General features: G+C 39.4%; 1 protein-coding gene across 5 annotated transcripts in view; it reads left to right on the top strand.

Moving 5' to 3' along the window:
• Positions 1–19,197, top strand: part of KAT6B (lysine acetyltransferase 6B) — a 164,796-nt gene that overhangs the window by 104,182 nt on the left and 41,417 nt on the right. For 3 of the 5 annotated variants that reach the window (XM_075935746.2, XM_075935744.2, XM_075935743.2), the window contains 6 exons: positions 1,452–2,383; positions 3,330–3,451; positions 4,518–4,633; positions 5,639–5,780; positions 10,922–11,083; positions 14,205–14,298. In XM_075935746.2, the coding sequence (XP_075791861.1) occupies positions 1,452–2,383; positions 3,330–3,451; positions 4,518–4,633; positions 5,639–5,780; positions 10,922–11,083; positions 14,205–14,298 (1,568 nt within the window). The remainder of the gene's footprint in view (positions 1–1,451; positions 2,384–3,329; positions 3,452–4,517; positions 4,634–5,638; positions 5,781–10,921; positions 11,084–14,204; positions 14,299–19,197) is intronic. The other 2 variants (XM_075935748.2, XM_075935749.2) reach the window with 2 other exon arrangements.

Here is a 19,197-nt window from a genome sequence, read left to right on the forward strand (position 1 = left end):
GTATATGGAACCCTGAACAGGCAAGTTACTGTAAGAGATAAAATAACACTAGGTGCTCAGTTATGGACACATCTGGTACTGACAGTAGGTGTTGCAGCTATACATATGAACTCCTGCCATCAATAGATTCAGAAGACTGTAGAGAAAAATATAGTATTTTTAAATAAGATTGGGACTTCTAAGAGCTCATCAGCTACTCAGTCTGGGAGTGAAGCAGGGGCCGGTTTTAAGGCTGTTGAGCTCTTGGAGTTCAGGTACCAGATGGCAGCCCCAGGCTATTCCATGTCTACCTAAAAGTCATCTTGGAATTAATTGTTTCAGCCTCACAATTAAGAAAGTAAAAATCTGTGGAAGGAAACCTTCCTCTGCAAAATACTCAAACTTTTTAAGTACATACATCTGGGGGAGAGGAGTGAGTGGAACCATTTGATGTAATTATGCAGCTTTGTTTGGGTTTGCAACATAGCACTTCCTGATGACATGTATTTCTTTACTATGAGTAACCTCAGCTATTCAGTTTGTATTTACTTCAACCAAATACCATTCTTCAATATTCCCTTCAGTATTCTGTCTTCTCATTTAGTCAATAACCATCAACTAAAGCCGCATTTTTTTTTAATGCAAGCTTTGAAGCATGCCCTCTGCTTGGTCTTAGTAAAATTCACCCCTTCTCCTCAGGTTCTTCCATGTCGTGCCTGACTCACTTATGACTTTTCTTTGGCCATTGTTTCATTTGTTTCTGCAATCTGTCCCTCTCTCTCTTTTTTTGCTTTAACCACCCTTTTTATTTTTCTTAAAGAGGTTGCTTTGCTAGCTGTATGGTAATGTTGTGCATAAACTGCCTCATTTTGCCTTTAGAGCTTCATTTTTTAAAAAGGGGATATTTTGTGCTTTTATTATAAAAAAAAAAAAACTAATTTCAGTGGTGTAGTATAATAAGATCATACAAAAATGCCAGTGAAGATTGGCTGATTATTTCCCCATATTGGTGGAAACCTCTGCTGTCTTTTAGTGAACATTCTGCTGAAATCAATAATATGTGTTGATGTGCTGTGTATACTTTTTAGCACAGGGCATGTGCATCTCTTGGATGTATGTTACAGATTTCACAGCAGTGAAGTGATCGATGTGCACAGAAACAGTATATTAATGATTTTTCTCTCTTGAAAGCATATTTTTCCTTAAAGTGTGTTGTATATGCTAAAGACTTTTCCATCCCACTTCCTCACTATTGATCTGTGCTATGGATTATCCATTGAAATCTGATAGGTATCATTTGCTCACATCCATTCAGTGAATATGAATGTCAGTAGTGCATACATATTTTTAAGGGTCACTGTCCACTCTTGACTTTTAAATGCAATGGCATATATGTTTTATGTAAAATTGTTTGTCAGCAGTTTTTGTAGTTTTTTTTTAATGCTGGTTTTATTTTCCAAATTTTTGCATAGGTCTGTAACCAGTGATGAAGGATCCATGAATGCATTCACAGGAAGGGGGTCACCTGGTAGGGGTCAAAAGACTAAAGTCTGTACCACACCTTCATCTGGTCATGCTGCATCTGTGAAGGATTCAAGCAGCAGATTGCCTGTTACAGACCCCACTCGGCCTGGTGCCATCACCAAAATCACCACCACCTCCACCTACATATCTGCCTCTACACTTAAAGTTAACAAGAAAACCAAAGGGCTCATTGATGGCCTTACTAAGTTTTTTACACCATCACCCGATGGTCGCAGATCACGAGGTGAAATAATAGACTTTTCAAAGCACTATCGTCCAAGGAAAAAGGTCTCTCAGAAACAGTCATGCACTTCTCATGTGTTGGCTACAGGTACCACACAAAAGCTAAAACCTCCACCTTCTTCACTTCCACCCCCAACTCCCATCTCTGGTCAGAGCCCCCGTTCACAAAAATCCTGCACTTCCACCTCTTCTAACTCTCCCCAAAGTTCTTCCAGTCAGTCAAGTGCACCCTCCTTTAGCAGCCTTCCTAATAACAGTCAGCTAAAGGGACTCTTTGATGGACTTTCTCATATTTATACCACCCAGGGACAGTCTCGAAAAAAGGGACACCCAAGTTATGCACCACCCAAACGTATGCGTCGTAAACCAGAGTTATCTTCCACATCAAAATCTAATATCCATTTCTATGGAAAGAAAGAGATTAGAAGTAGGTTTATTTCTCATTCCTCTACCTCTGGATGGGGTGTGTCTAGAGAACGTGCTTTTAAAGCAATTGCTCACTTCAAGCGAACAACTTTCCTTAAAAAGCACAGGATTCTAGGCAGATTAAAGTATAAAGTGACCCCTCAGATGGGGACCCCCTCACCAGGGAAGGGGAGCTTGGCAGACGGAAGGATTAAACCTGATCAGGATGATGGTAAGCAAAGGTCAAAGCTCCAACCAAACCTGCGTCCCGTCCAAAACCAAAATTCTTATTTTGTCACATAGGTCTTAGCTATTTCTCTTATTCTTACTTCACTCTCATACAAAAGCAATGAAACTTTGACCTTTTATCTAATACTGACTAAATCTCCAAAATGTTTTTTCTGACTAATACTATACCACCATTTTATTATTATTTTTGCATCTGTAGTGGCACTAGGCGCCCCAAATGCCTTCATAACGTTGCTTATGGCTTTGTAGTACCGCATGAGTAGCCACTTTCATGCTACTTCCTTGTTCTTTCCCCTGCCCCTTCTCTGGCAGTAGAGCTGTCATTATGGTTGTGTGCTGTCAGTGCTTATAACGACGGACATTTCAATTCTTCATTTCCCTCTACTCCATTGCTTTTTCATGACCAATTCCATCCTGCTGCAGTCTCCACAACACTTGATCTGTATTGCTGTAAAATGTCCTTTTTCTGGTTATTTTTATTTAAGTAAGAAGAATTATATATTTATAATGTATGATAGTGTAGTATTGGTCTCCTCGTTTTTAAAAGGTGGCTTTTTTTGTTTAAACTAAGATTGAAGGGGCACAGAATTTTTATTTTTATAGAGGGGTAAAATACATTATACATATACTAGTGTCACCTTAACAGTTTCAATAGGTTTTTGTTCAGAATTCATTTAGTACAGTTGAGGCCTATAAGAAGATAGACAAAATACTGAAAATTGCTCTGACAGCAGCAGTTTTAAAAACTAAAGGGGGTGGGGGCTGAGATGATAGTTGCTATAAATATAAAAAATTCCAAATCTAAACTAGAATGGGAGTTTCTAAGAGCTGACACTGCCTGCAGTGCTAATTAGGAGCATCACTCAGGGACTGTAAGGCATGTGGCCTTCATGTCTGTGAATAATCCTTCTGCTGGTTTTAAATAACAGATACAGAAATCAAAATAAGCATCAAACAAGAAAATACAGATGTAATTCTGGTGGGGAGCAAGGAAATTGTTACAGAGGAGGATGTGGAAGTTTTTAAACAGGCTCGGGAACTTTCTTTGGAGGTAAGACTGAAAATCACTTCAGTAATGGAACATGTTGTGGTTAATTCAGTTACCTTTATATGTAAACATTGAATTATTTTTCAGATGTTCATTCAGCCTCATTTTATCTTTGATATGCTCCTCTAATCTGTGTTGTGTACTTGGTGAGTGTTTAGTGGAGATGTTCTGTATATGCAGTATTCCCTTAGATGGGAGCCACGCCATCCCCTAGGAGTGAACCACATGAATGTAGATTTTAGGTAGCTGACTCTGGTGGGCAAGACAAGGAATCAGAGGTTAAAATCCTGACTAGCCCTTTCAAAATGTCAGTGTTGGTCAATAGGAGCTATGGATTCAGGCCCTTCCCCCCATCCTACTCTATGCAGAAAGCAGCCATTCTGAAAAGCTAAAGCTAACGTTGGTGTCTCATCACTCTTGTACAAGGTATGCAAAACTGGGCTTTCTAATTGGAATATAACTATGATGTATATTGCCTAGTTATTAAAATACTTTAAATTCTATAGAATTATGATGGTCTTTGAAATGTTTCAGTTGGATCTGCCTCAAAGTATTGTACCAGTTGGTGCTTACAGGTTCTATTTTTTATTATGTATTATAAATATATACCTTGCTGAGGCTGGATGTCTTCCCTTGCCCCTTGTACACTTGCCTTGGCTGAGAGAGCCCCTAGTGTACAAATTGGATTTCCACTGGCAAAAGGGGCTTTGGCTTTGTCGTTGCCTGTCCTCCAAACTGGCAACTCTCATTGGCCAGAAACTGACCAATGGGAGCTGCAATGGGAGCGGGGGCAGCGCGCAAAGCCTCTCTTCTCCCCTGGGTTACCAGCATTTGGAGAGCCGCTCTGAGCAGCATTTGTTGGTGGGGTAGGTAGGGAGGTTGGCTGAGCCTCCTGCGGGCTGGAGCCTCCTGTGGGCTGCTTGGCTTTTCGCACCCCTCTTCTAGCCCCACCTTTGGCCACTGGTCTGAGAAACTTGAAGGTTTGCTAATCTTAAACAAGTGAAAGTGTGAATTGACCCTTCTCTCATTCCTTATAACTGGAACTTTGCACTTTCATTACACCTGACAGAAAATCGGATGTAAAAACAGCAGTGAAACAAACAGCCGGTACCCTTCCGTGATAGAATTTGGGAAATATGAGATCCAGACCTGGTACTCTTCACCTTATCCGCAGGAATACGCAAGGTAGTAGAGTGGTCAAGATGACTGTTTTGTGGCGTTTTTTGGTTGTTGTTTTGTGATGGAGAGGATGGGGGGTCATTCTGTGTGTCTTTTCTTCTTCATAGTATTAGTACCCAAAACTATCCTTCTCCAAGCACTTCTTATGCAGTCTTGCTCATTTTGTATGATTTCTTAGTTGTCCCATTTTTGCAAACATGCTGTAAATCCTTCCTTTGTTTTTTTTTCCCAGATGGTACTTTCTCTTTCCTCTGAGAATGAGGTGTATATTTTGAACAGAATATACTGAAATTAAGGGAACAAAATATTGGATTAGACCGATTTTCTCTAAAGTACAGGACTTTCCAGTGGCAACAGCCTACTCCACTTATTTGTTAACTTTGCTCATTTCTTCCACACTGGGGTTTGAGCAACCAGCTAATTGAATCTCACGGGGAAGTTGAGGTGATAGTAGGGATGTTAAAATTAAATTAATCAACTGATTGAATAGTCAATGGAATTTCCATCAACTATTTGATTAGTCGATAAGGGCGCTTCCGCTTTGAAATGTAGCAAGAGCCTGCCCGGCTGTTGCTACATTTCAAAGGCGGAAGTGCCGTGCAACGTTCTGCCTTTGAAACATATAAGAGCCCCAGCAGGCCCCAGGCTCCATGTGGCACTTCCGCTTTGAAATGTACAAGAGCCCCAGCAGGGACTCTTGTACATTTCAAAGGTGGAACGCCACCACTGCACTCCTGCCCCTTTTAAGCCGGCTCCCCCATTACCTCAACCTCTTCCCCCGCCATTGCTGCCTCTTTCTGATAGTAACATGCATTACTTTCAAATAATTTATGCTTATTTTAATCATCCTCTTGAGGTGACTATTTTGCACACACAGAAATACAGTTTAATTCCAGAGTGTTCATATATTTTTAAAATGGGTGGGGATGAGGAAGAACATGTGCTTTTGGTCACAGAGTTTAGAATTGTAACAGCACTCTAAAACTCTTCTTGGTTTTTATACTTCAACAGACTACCAAAGCTTTACCTGTGTGAATTCTGTCTTAAATATATGAAAAGTAAAAACATTTTGCTAAGACACTCAAAGAAGTGTGGCTGGTTCCACCCTCCAGCCAATGAAATCTACAGAAGAAATGACCTTTCAGTATTTGAGGTAGGTATATTAAAATCCAGATTTTTTTTTTTTTTAAACCAAGCAAAACTTACATGAATGAGTTGATTATGTACCAATTAAAGGCCACGAGTAGAGAGATGTTTTACGGTAGAACTTCAGAGTTACAAGCTTCAGAGAGGCCAACTGACAGTTGATCACACAACTCATTTTTGAACTGTAAGTACACAATCAAGCAGCAGCAGAGACCAAAAAAATACAGGCCAGTATTATACAGTACTGTGTTAAACGTTGTTTCTGCATAGCAAAGATTCAAAGCTGTATTAAGTCAGTGTTCAACTGTAAACTCTTGAAAGAAAGAAACGTAACTTTGAATGTTTGTTCTAAGATATAAACATTTCAGAGTCATGAACAACCTCCAGTCCTCGGGTGTTCTTATCTAGGAGGTTTTTCTATAAATATTTTCCCACTAATATTCATATTGAACTCAAAAAGTAATTCTCTGTCACTTTTCCCCACCTTTTATATCCTGTGTACTCATAAGTTATGTAGAACTTAAGACTATCTGGACTTGTGATGCTGCATGCTTTTAGATATATAGTGAAACTATATCTTCCAACTTCATTCAGTTTTTTTCCTTGTTGTCAGATGATCAGTCGATTCTTCTTTTTTCCCTTTTTACCCATTATGTAAGAGCAGCCAGACTGGATGAGACCAGTGATCATGTCTTATGACTGTCAAGAGACAAGATGCTAGGCTAATGCCACATGCTTTGGGGGAATGAACAGAATAGGACAATTCTGAGTGATTCATCCTTGTCATCTAGTCCCAGCTTTTGACAGTAGTTTAGGGATACCCAGAAGGGTTAGAGTTAGGGTTTAGCCATTGAAGGACTTACTCTCCATGAATTTATCTAATTCTGTTTTGGACCCAGAGTGCATCTACACAGCAGCGTTATTTCAGAATAACGGCTGTTATTCCAAAATAACAATGCGAGTGTCTACATACCAATTCCATTATTTCAAAATTAATTCAAAATAACTGATGGCTTATTCTGTAAACCTCGTTCCACAAGGAATAGCGCCTATTCCGAAATAGCTATTTTGGAATAGCAGTAGTGTGGACACTTCACTGTTGCTATTTCAAAATATCTCCTTCCAGGGCCATTCAAAGTAATTGCTCCCCAGTGCCTCCTGGGACTCTAAATCGAGGTAGCACGTCTACATTAGGGAAGACTACCTTGGACTAGTTTTGAGGCTTCCCTATAGTGTAGATGTGCTATTTCAGAATAAGCTATTTTGGAATATTGCTGGAATATCTTCTTTCAAAATAAGTGTGCAGGGTGACATACCAAGTTATAATTGTGGTCTTCACAAGATCCTGTGGCAACAAAGTCCACAACTTGACTATTGTGAGAATAAATACTTATTTATGTGTGTGTTCAGCTCTGGTACCTGGATGTCCCTTAGTTCTTGTATTATGTGAGGGGTAAATAACACTTCCCTGTTAATTTTCTCTGTATCATTCATGGTTGGCAATTTTGTAGCCCTTTTATAGACATTAATTTGTGACAATGGTTATTTTAGGAAGAGAACAATAAGCATGATCATTGGCTGTATAGCAGTGTTTCTTAAACTTTTTAAAGACTGAGGAACACCAAACAATATTTTTTTTTATAAGGAACACCAAGGATTTTGTGTTGAGCAATCAAAATAAAGGGGGGAGGGAGTTATTGAGCAAATAAAAATAAAAACGAGGTTGCCTGCCCCTTTAAGGGAGGCCATTTTAAACTCTGTTCTCCGTAGCACACCTTCGACTGCCTCACGAAACACCGGTGTGCTGCGGAACACAGTTTAAGAAACACTGCTGTATAGGAATTTCAAGGATAACATTTTCCTCCCTTAAGTTTTCTGCATGGTTGATTTAGGACTTCAGGAGCGTGAAATTTTGAAACTAAAGTTATTCCCAATACAGAAAGCTTGAGAAATATTTCCTGAGGCTTTCTGCTGCGGTGTCTTGGTCCCAGGTTGGTATTAGTTTCACAGCCTATTCCAAGTGTGGCCAAGTTAAATTAGTTTAGTTTAGTTCAGAGTAGCAATATAAGCGACTACTCGAGGAGTCAACTCCTTCCTCCCTCCCCTGCTTTGCTGCCTCTGTATCAGTACGCAGTCGAGTATGCAACTATCAGAGTACGCACACATTGAGTATCAGAGGCAGTAAGTGGGGAGGAGCAGGAGCTGGTGCCAGGGAGAGCCATCTTAAAAGCCAGTTCCCCCCAGCACCGTCTCCGTGGTGCGGTGTGGTCAGGCATGGGAGGCAGAGCTGCCGTAGTTCTGGAGCTGGCGCAAACCAGGACTGCTTAGCCCTGGCTCGTGCCTCCCCCAGGAGCTAACCCCATTATGGATTTGCAGTCTAAATGTAGTAGGGCTTCAAGTGTCATAACTGCACCCAAATTACTCTAGCCTTCTTACTCCTATTACTTAAGCACCAATACCACTAGCAGAAAAGAATTCCAGAACTTTCAGAAGAATAGCACAAGTATTTCTGGCTAGTAGTAATACTGAAAAGTAATTCTGAATGTTAAAAGAAAAGGCTTAATGTCAAAGTATTCTGGATGTCACAGATGCCACTACCTAGCACTTTCAGGTTGTGTAAATATATTTATTAAATCTGCAGGTATGCTTGTCTGTTCTGTGTCTTGAAGTACTGATGTGTAATCAGGTGGAGTCCCCATGCAACTGAACCAAAGCTTAACATTTGTTCTAGAGTCAGTCACAGGTTACATGTTCCTAAACTAAAAGAAATGGCACCAATCCCAGGCTAAGTGTTTTCCACCAGATTTTGTACTCCTATGGTTTCCCCAAGACGTGGGTGAGCCACACCATAGCTCTCTTCCAGAGAGCTACTCCTACCTCCCTTAAGCTTTTCCCAAGTGTAAAAAGCCACACCTGTCCCAGTGAGTCAGCAGTCAACATGATTAACCTGTTCTTCTTTCCCAGGTTCTTTTAACACCTGCTAGCAGGTGAATCTGCCACTATATTAGTGTTATTCTGTGAACTGCCATCGACCCACACATCAAAACTTTCTTTCTTAAGCAGTCTGAAGGGTCTCTAAAAAGAGCCCTTGGGAGAGAGAATATTTTGTGGAAGGAAAATCTGGACTCCTCAGATGTTCCTTTTTCTTTCTGTACTTGAGATACTTGGAAAGGATTACTGAGACCCTTGAAGATTAACTTCTCTAGTTTGGTTGAAGTGTTGGCTAGGGCCATTACTTGCAGTTTAGATAGCTGCTGAAGCTCAGTGAGGAGTTGATAGAAATCCTGCACACTTTCAGCAGGATACAGTGACTACACTCGTTCGTTCCTTGCGTGACAGTTGAGAAGGGAATAGGCACTTTTTCTCCTTGTTTTCTCCAAGGAGCAGGATATACCCCAGGGCATCTTATGTTTCTGTATCCTTCCCGCCAGGGCAAAGCTTTGACAGACCTAAGAGGAGACTTATTGTCATAATTTATTATGACATTCTAGTCGAGCAAACGTTGGTGTCTGCATCTAATTGAGATTGTAGTCCATTTTTCCCTTCATTGAACTGTTGAACAAGCTGGTCTTAGCAAAATGTTACAGAATGCCTTTCCATCTTCACACGACTGCTCTTTCAAAAATTAGCTTATAGAATGTTTCAAAGGATTGGCTGTTTCTAGGATTTTTTTTAATATCTAGGAAGTCTTCTATTGAAATAACAGAACAATTGAACACTTCCTCTTTTAGGAAACTGAAAAACAAAATCCAGTATTCATTGCCAACATTTTTAGAGGAATTTAAAAGTCTTTAGTAAACCATTACAAGTTTTTATAAATCTAATTTAAGGCCAACTTTATCATTTGTTTTCATCATTTGTTTGTATAAGTAGGAAAAGAACAAGAGGGGAAAAAAAACAACAACCCAGTTTCGTACAAGGGAGTTAGTTGCATGAGTGTGCTTAGATGTTTCTGGTATTGTTAGGTACTATATATGAGACTCTTCCTAACAGTATTTGTACCAGTAATTCTTAACTTTGTAAGTGGTGTTTATCATCTTGAGATAACTTACAGATATTGCCTGATTCGTTCTCAGACACCCACATGTCCTTGTGAGTTAGTGCTTGTTATACCTACCTGACAGTGGGATGGCTTAGTTGGGGCTGGTCCTACTTCAAGCAGGGGGTTGGACTAGATGATCTCCTGCGGTCTCTTCCAACCCTAATCTTCCGTGATTCTATAGGACAGCAGGGAAAGCTCAGGCTAGTCCAAGCCACATCCAGAATGGACTCTGGAAACAGATTACCTAATACAGGAATTGCTTCCCAGTGCCCTGCATAGACCAGCGGGTTCTCTGTGAAAATAAAAAACAGATGGTCCCATCATCAAAGAATGCTAGTTGCAAGTAATCATTTCCCTGAAGAAGAATCTTGGGGAAAGACTCTGCTGCTTACATTGACTATACTCTCCATTTCAGGGAAAAACGCATTGTGATCAAAGAAATCTGTATTTGTGCCTAGCCTGTCTGCAGCCATCAGTATCACAGCTTGATTCTTTATACTTATAACAGACATAGACTAATTATGGCACTTAGCTTGAAAATTTACTTCTCTTGCTCACTAGCTTCTTCGCGCCAGCATAGAATTTTTATCTTCTCTAATTATATCTAAGATACTGCTGTGTAGTATACCAAACTGACATCCCATTTTTGCTGGCCCCACTCTTCAGGGACTCGGAATAATGGAGCACTTTTGGAGTGCAGCCCCTTCAATAATGATCCCGAGCTTAAGACAGCTTTCATAATGTTTGCACTGCTATTCATATCTGTTTGATTATAGGGGAAATAAGTGAAAGATATGTAACCAAATCTAACTGGACCAATTATAAGATCAAATTACCTTGACTGTTTGATAACTCCAGATCTTCTGAGGTAATTTGCTAATGCAAACAATTAGCATGAATAGTGAAGCTCTAAATCTTACTAGAGGCCAAAGAATTTCTATTCTGAAGTTAACATTTTTTCCTTAATGTTACATTTTTCAGGTTTTCGTAAAGGATACTGTAAGTACAAGATACCATTTTATGTTAAAATGGTGTTGTTGTTGTGAGAAATAATAGCTCTGTGGAAAATACATTTATCTCTGATTTTTTTTTTTTTTTTTTTTAAGGTTGATGGAAATGTGAGCAAAATTTATTGCCAAAATCTTTGCTTGTTAGCCAAGCTCTTTCTGGACCACAAAACGCTGTATTATGATGTTGAGCCATTCCTGTTCTATGTTCTCACAAAAAATGATGAAAAAGGCTGCCACTTAGTTGGATATTTCTCGAAGGTAAAGCAATATCTCTACGTGCTTTTTAATATGAATAATTCATGTTTTTTCCACTATTTAAATTATCGTTCTTATTCAGTTATTTTTTTAAATGTAATTTCAATAGATAATGAAGACAATTTTTTAAAAATTTGGAAATCCTATCTGTAAGTCTCAAATTTGTTCAGTCTGATAGATAATAACCATATATTTAGTTCCGCTCCTCCCCACCCCAAGAGTTACATTAAGTGAAATAAATTCTATGTGTTTTCAGTTAAATCTATTTTTACTGGTTATCTGGTGATTTATGACTGTTCAGTTTGACATGAATCTTTTTCTATATAATTCACTTAAGATACGTCTACACTGCGGGCTAAAGTCGAATTAAGTTACGCAACTTCAGCTACGTTAATTGAAGTCAAAGTACATTAACTTGGCTTTTGGTGCCGTCTATGCTGCAGGAAGTTGAAGGAAGAACACTCTTCCTTCGACTTCTCTTATTTCTCGTAAAATGAGGGTTACAGAAGTAGGAGTAGGAAGCCCATTACTTCAAAATTATTTCAAAATAATGGGCTTGCTGTATAGACACACCCTCTGTTATTTTGAAATAACGCTGCTGTTTAGACATGCCCTTATTTACAGATTCTGCACAGATATACTATGCCTTACTTGCAACAGTTTTAGATATACAAAATGTGCAAAATTTACATGCGTATTTACAGATGTATTTAGATAGAACCAGTGACCATTTCTATGCATTTTTCATCACTTGTGTGCATAGGTATCTGATTTTTGCAGCGTTTTAATTGCACATTAAACTTTCTAAAATCAAGCTCCTGATTTTCATAATGGATGTCTTTATGACTTCTGGTGGTACTTAGAATTTTAAAACAACAATCCTCATTATTGCCGAGAGGGAATTCTGTATTGTCTTGACAGACTATAGTAAAATTAACTGCAAGTAAAAGTGGAGCTGCCTGGAATAGAAAAATCCTACTTTCGTTCCTGCCCACTCTCAAATAAGAGGTTTGGTATATCAGTGGTTTCAAACTAAAATGACAAACAATCGTGTTTATCTTCAAAATCAGGTAATTTTTGTAACTTTCGTTCAGATTGATCTTATTAACAAAAAAAAAAATCTGAAAGAAGAAATGTAGAGGTCTGTCGAAGTGACAAAATCAGAGTACGAGCACAGGCTATGGAGGTGTTCTTGGACTGATATGTTTGTCTTTAAATACAAGGCTTGAAGAGAATATAAGGCATGGTCTGGACCTAAATATAGATTGACCTAGCTACATTGTTCAGGGCAAAATTGAAAAATTTCATCTGATATGTAATGCAGTTAAGCTGCCCATGCCCCAGTGGAGACACTGCTAGGTGGACAGAAGAATTTGACTTAGCTATCATGTGTTGGGGGATGGAGCTGCTATAGCGATGGAAGAATCCCACTCTGGCATTCGAAGTATAGACATTCCCTAAACAAGTGAGATTGACAGACCTAATTTGCACGGCCTCGGACTCTAGACTTTCATATGCCTTTGATCTATTTCCTTGTAGACCTACTCATCGATCATAGTTTAGATGATTCTAAGTACACCGATTACAGATAAAATGGTCCACCACATCTGAGATTGGCATCTACCTTCTAGTACATCCATTGTCTGGAGCATCATTCCCAAACTCTACCAGCATCAGGGCCTGCTGGAGATGCATCAGCATTCAAAATGAAGACCTGAAATTTGTCTCCCCACCTCAAGAATATTGTTTTGGCCCTCCTCTTCTCAGCTGCTTTCCCAGTCTCTCATCTTTGTCACGTCCCTGAAACCAATTCAGGAGAGCACTGTAACACATACTTGCATCCCATTGATTTTAGTGGGACTTAGCAAATACTGGAGTGCTCTCCTCAATCGGGGCCCTTTCTTTTCAGTCTTCTGTAGCTAGTGTCATTTTGTGGGCAAAAATACCTGTGAATCCATTGCAGTGGGCAAAGTGTATTTCAAAGTACATATTATGGCAGTCAGTTCAAGGGGCCATACCAGAGACTAAGCAGTACTATCAGAGCACAGGACTTGGGATACTTTTAGGGCATGTGGCAATCAAATTTCACAAGTGAAAGAGTGTGATTTGAGATTAGCCTTTTGCTATTTTACGACCCTGACAATTCCCATACTATTCTGGCATCTCCTTACATGTGTTACCCCGAGTAGCTTCCTATCAAGTCTGTGCTTGCTGCAACTTTCTGTTGAGTATGTCACCCTGGATTTGAGTGGTCTAATTCTTGATGCTGTTGGCTTTATATTAAATAATTAATTAGATTTAATTGCAATACTGCCAAATACAGGAAGAGACCTATTTCAGGACTGTTCTTACGTGGATTTGGCATTTTTGGGTACTTCTGCTAAAACACCAGTGTTCCTACATTGCATCCAATTTTTAAAAAAGGATCCTTCAGACTATATTACAAGGGCTGCATCGTGATGTAGTTTGTGTTTCTGCTTTTCCTTTTGTCTTAGGTAGTCAGTGTAATCTTTGCCTCTATTATATAGGTAATCCTGTGGTTTTTTTTTTTTTGCCTTGTTTGAAATGCTGAGATGCGATAGCCCAAGTATTTTGCGTTCATTTTGTATTCGGAGGAGAATACATTTGGCTGTGAAAAAGCTGTATCACTTCCGTTACACACTCATATTGGCATTAAAAGTATTTGCTACAAGGTAGAAGAAAAATGTAGGTGAAAGGCAGTAAATTATTTAACATGGCAAACCTAACTTGCTGTCTTTGGTGTGTGTGTACATATTATTTTCCCTTTTATAGCTCTGACAGAATAATCTGTGTCTCTCAAACAGAATATTTTTTCACATTCGGCACTTAACCTTCATTATAGTGTTTATGCAAGTCCTTGCGATTTTATGGTTAATTTCTATGGGGTTTTCTAGTTAAATAGTAGAATGAGAGATTTTAGAGGATGCATTTGATTGATAGTTCCCCCTATAATTAGTCAGTCTCTTAAAATTATTCTGCTTTGGTATTGACCAGACACGTCTTTTCACCTTTCGGGTCTATTTTACAAGGACAGTGGCAGGTGCAGGGAATTGCCCACTTCAGCAGTGCTTTGACATACTTGATCTGTTTCTTCTTCCCTCAGGAAAAGCTTTGCCAGCAGAAGTACAATGTCTCCTGCATAATGATCATGCCCCAATATCAAAGGCAAGGATTTGGAAGGTTTCTCATTGATTTCAGTAAGTAAAGTGCTTTATTTACATTCATGATCCACAGAGCTGATGGTTGTTATGGGAAACAGTAACATATAAAACTTTATTTAACCTGCTTTGTTGTTTTTATCAATAGATAATGGGATTTCTATTTATATTTACATAGGGTAGAAAAGCTCCCTGAAGTGAAAAACTTACTGCTGCTCTCTTATTGTACTCTAGGAAATTGAGAATAGATCTCTGCAGTAATATTAGCTCACAAAGCTATTACCCTGAATGAATGTCTAAATTACATTCCATTTTGCGCAGCTCATTAGTACAAAAAGAGGCAATTATTTGTGATTAAAGCTAAAGAAGGTGTTATTCCAAGGCATTCTCTACTTCCTACATATTTGTAACTTGAAATATATTTTTATCTGAACAATTCTTATGAAAAGCAAACATATTTCTGTTTTTCTTGTAAGAAAAGGGGGGGGAGAGGAATTACATTACCTACCTTCTCCAGTGAAAACTCTGCTCTTTGTAGCAAATATATGATCTGGCAATCATGGTGTTATCCTTGCTTGCTGTTTATTATGCAAATTTGAACTGTTGGCCTAATTGAAAAGCCTAAGGGTCATTTGTTTAAATGTACCCATGTATCACCCCGCACCCTCAATTTTAAATCACAATAAAATTCAAAACAAAATTCTGTCGGTAAATGTTTCAACCTTTTGTGCTTTTGATCTGACTTTGTGATGTCATCTAGAGAGAGGCTAGAGAAGCCAGGTTAGCATATGTTGGGAAATGGAGATTTCACTATGATTGTAAGGCATTATAAGAGTACTGTATATGGCACCATCAGCAGTTAAGAGAATAGCTAGAGTTGCATGTTTTCATCAAATGCTCACTCAGACCAGGAGACTGGGCAGGCCAAACGTGAGTGGCAGTGCAACCCAGGTGCCGCAACGCCCGGAGCAGGGAACTGTGGCCCAGCCCTGCAGAAAAGGAGCTGCCTCTGCAGGGTGAGTGTAGGTCTGACTCATTCTGCAATACCCTCCTCTTTCCCCTGGCTCCCACCTGAGTGGCAGGACCTCAGCGCCTCTTACGATGAGCCTCATATGGGAAAACAAACTTCCTAAAAAGTAAAAAGAGAAAATTCCCAGGGCTCTAATAATAGGGTTCCTGCATCAAAGGGGCATGCAAGTGGATTAACGTGCAAATAAAACACGTTTATGGTAGAACAGCAGGACTAAGACAATAGCTTATGACTTTAGAGTTTCGATAATCTCAGTCTTGCAACTTTCGACACAGTATGATCACACTGCTTTTAAAAAACATTAGGATTAATAAAAATACGATGTCTGTAGTGCCTTTCATCCAATAGCTTTACAAACAATTAAGCTTCACTACACCCCAGTGAGACAGCCACGGATCACTTCATCCCCCCATTGAAAGGCGGCCACCAGTGGAGCGGAACACAACAGCTGTCTAACTGTGCAGTTAGATTACACAACATTTTAGGGCAGGAAGTGAAGAATACCATATATTGTTAGAGCTGCAGGGGGAATTTAGGAGGGTAGTTACTTGCATTTGAATTTGGCCCAGGCATGAGGATTAACACCTCTCCTCTCATGAAAAGGGATGTCAAATTTTAATGCCCACAGGTGGCCAGGACCTTGGTTTTGTGCTTTATTTGAAAGACAGCAAATACAGTAAAATGCCCACAACCTTGAATAACACCAGGCTAGATTTTTGACTGAATTCTGATGCAAAAGGCAGAGTGATCCGTACTGAATTGCCAACTCCACTTGAAAACCTAGGTGTTTCTTGGCACCATGCTTAGCTTGGTGAGATCTACCTGGATCACAGAACAAGGGAATATTTTCTCATTGAATTTAGTCCAGGAGGGAGTGCAAGCACAGGAACTGAATGCACTATACATCTTCCTGGATCACTCTTCCACCCATCTGGACCCTCACTCCAATGACTTTCCTGCACTTGTTAATCTGGAGGCCCTAGCATGGCTTTGGAGGTTGCCCTGCTGACATTTATGTTCACTCTCCTTCTGTAAAGAGCCTGCAGTGCCTCAGACCCCTGGAATTTTCCCCATTCTCAGAGATGATTTAGGATATAATTTCACTGCTGAATTAGCCCAGGCACTTACCCCAGTATTGCCCTTATTCTTAGTCTTCCCCTATCCACACACACAACCCTCTCACCTGAGTTAGGTGTACCTTCTACCCAAGCAAATGAGCACTGTTGAAAGCGTGGGTTAGAGCGCAGATTCCACTTGGACTCAGGTTGGTAACTGCTGCCCAGTTTGCGGAGAGGATGCAGTCTAAATTGTTCTAGTGCCAGTAGTCCTCTTGTGCCGTCCCACAATTCCCTCTTGGTGCCAAGGAAAGTTCACTGGGGAAAATCATAGAGCGTACTACAGCAGAGAGAACTGTGGGATAGATCCCAAGTTCTAGTGAAACACACATGGAAGTGTGCAACAGCAGGGTGACTCAAGTCTGGCTTGGTAGTGTGGCTATGCACACCCAGGCTAATGCAAGTGCCGGTCCCTGGAGCTAACTGCAGTGAAGGCATGCCCTCAGAGAAGCTCTATCTCATTTTTGTTTTTCATCCCCCACAGAGTAGGGGCTAGCTGCCTCCTCTTGCCTGACTATCCCCTCATCTGGACTGATGGATCATTAAAGTACTTTTAAAAGAAGTAACATCCTGTCCCATGGTTTTTCTCTCTCTTCCTATTTCTACTCCTAACCCTCCTTGCACTGGTATGTCCAGGAAAGGTTGTCATCTCACTCAGTTTTTCCCCTTCTGCTTGCTTACCACATATTCTGGGAATAAGGGGTTTAATTATCATTTAGAGGAGAAACATACCATTTCACATCTAGCTAGAGTGGAGCCCACCCAGTTAACATTCTGCCGAGTGGGGTAAAATTAACCCCCACCTTCCTGAGCTATCAGCACAAAATGATAATAGACGTTTATGATACTAAAAGAAGCACTTACCTGAAACATTGGTCTGCAGAATGTTTCAATCTAGTGTACTTCTTGCAAAGCGGTTGTAACTTTGACATAGTGATTATTAAAAAAGCCTTAATTTGCCACATTGTCACATCATTATATTTCCCTATACTTGAAACAGGAAATAACCGTTGTAGCTCAGAATCTGTGTGGTGATAATTGATGATATCCTTTCATTTTATCAAGACAACCAGCAGAGTTTGTAGCCCAAAATAATCAAAATTGAGCTCACTGAATCAATCTGTTGAGAAACAGCTGTGCTGCTTTGCACGTTAGATACATATCAGATACTTATCTCAAAACAATGAGCAGATTATTACAAACAGCAGAGGTGCCTCTCTTTCGTGGTTCATGATTATCGGTTTATAGAAATTAACATTGCCCATATAACTTTGTCTGTTTATATCTGTCCAGGCTTCTATTGAGGTGATGTAATTTGTTGATTGCATCCTATTAGGTTTTTAAAAATACCTGGTAATCATGTATAGTTTGAATTGTGCAGCACCTGATGTCTGACAGGCCTTTTAACTAAGGCTGTGTCCACAATGCCCTACGATTTGAACTACAAGGGCATGAATAGCAGGGCACTCCAATTTGGTGTTCTGTAACTCCCCTGTGAGGTGCAAATAAAAGGTTCCTAGTTCAATCATGTAGTTGTGTTTAAAGAGGGACCTTTTGATTTGCACCCACAGCACCCACCCAGAGGAGTTGCTTTGTGCTCACTACTAGTCACACTTCTTTTGTCCAAACTGCAGGTGTAGACAAGCCCTTAGATTTCATAGAGCAAGTTTGTCTTCAGAGAAAGATCAGGTTGACTTTTGGCATGTGACTCTCAAGGGAAAATCTCTTAGGCTTTTACCACAAAAATGGCAAAATTATATATGGGATCTATATTTGTCTTTCTATTCTCTGTCCCTTTCTTCTTGACATCTAACAACAAATAGCCAGCAGTGTGTATGTAAACTACTTGTACTGCTTTTCCGTGGTGCATTTTTCTGTTATATTACCTGGAATAAACTGCTTCTGGAGTGTCAGGGAAAGGATCTTAAATGACTGTTGTTCCTATACTTGATTTTAACTATTAGTATAATTCTATGTTCAGAGTTTTAGGTTCCCATAGAAAGAAAGAATATTGTGAATTTTTTTAAGTGAAAAAGTATGTTTTGAGAAGGGGCAGACCAAATTATGAATGAGGAAAAAGTTTATATATTAAAGCAATTAAATGGACTGGATGAAAAGGTAAATCAAGATTATGCCTTCAGCCAACATCTCTTTTCACATGTCTTCCTGTATGTGGAAATTAAGTTCATTGGAAATACTCTACAAAACCACAGTATGAACTTTGCCATTGTGGTTTTTGAAAGCCTGGTAAGATGTATGTTTATAGAATAATGGTCTGATTCATGACTGCAACAGGTTTTGTGGGGCCCAGGAAATGCAATATCCAGTTCCAAATTATTTGTTGAGATTTGAAGAACTAACTGCTCATATATAAACTCAGATTTGGTATGACTTTTTCATTTGCTTAGTCTAAAATGAACTGTTTTGTATTCTTTAAATAAGAATTTTGGACAATGTTATTAGCTATGAAGAAGATTCTGGTGACTGTTCTTTTGTTTATTGTACCCAGTATATGTTACTAAATATTCTTATATTACATTATAGGGGATTATGCATGGCAGAGGACAGGACTAGATGACTTCTTGAAATACCTTCCAGTACTATGATTCTATGATTATTTTATGTGTGTTAGTTTCAACACAGTGTTTTTCCATTTCTGTTTTCTGTATTGGGAAAACCAATTATCAACATTTTCAAAATAGGGTAGTTAAAGTTAGGCATGCAAATCCAAATTTAGACAGCTAGGTTTTTGGAAGCAATCACCATGTTAAATCTCTTTGACTTCTTTAAAAG

Source organism: Pelodiscus sinensis, chromosome 8, assembly GCF_052426305.1.
Source record: "Pelodiscus sinensis isolate ZL-2025 chromosome 8, ASM5242630v1, whole genome shotgun sequence".
Taxonomy (NCBI): domain Eukaryota; kingdom Metazoa; phylum Chordata; order Testudines; family Trionychidae; genus Pelodiscus; species Pelodiscus sinensis.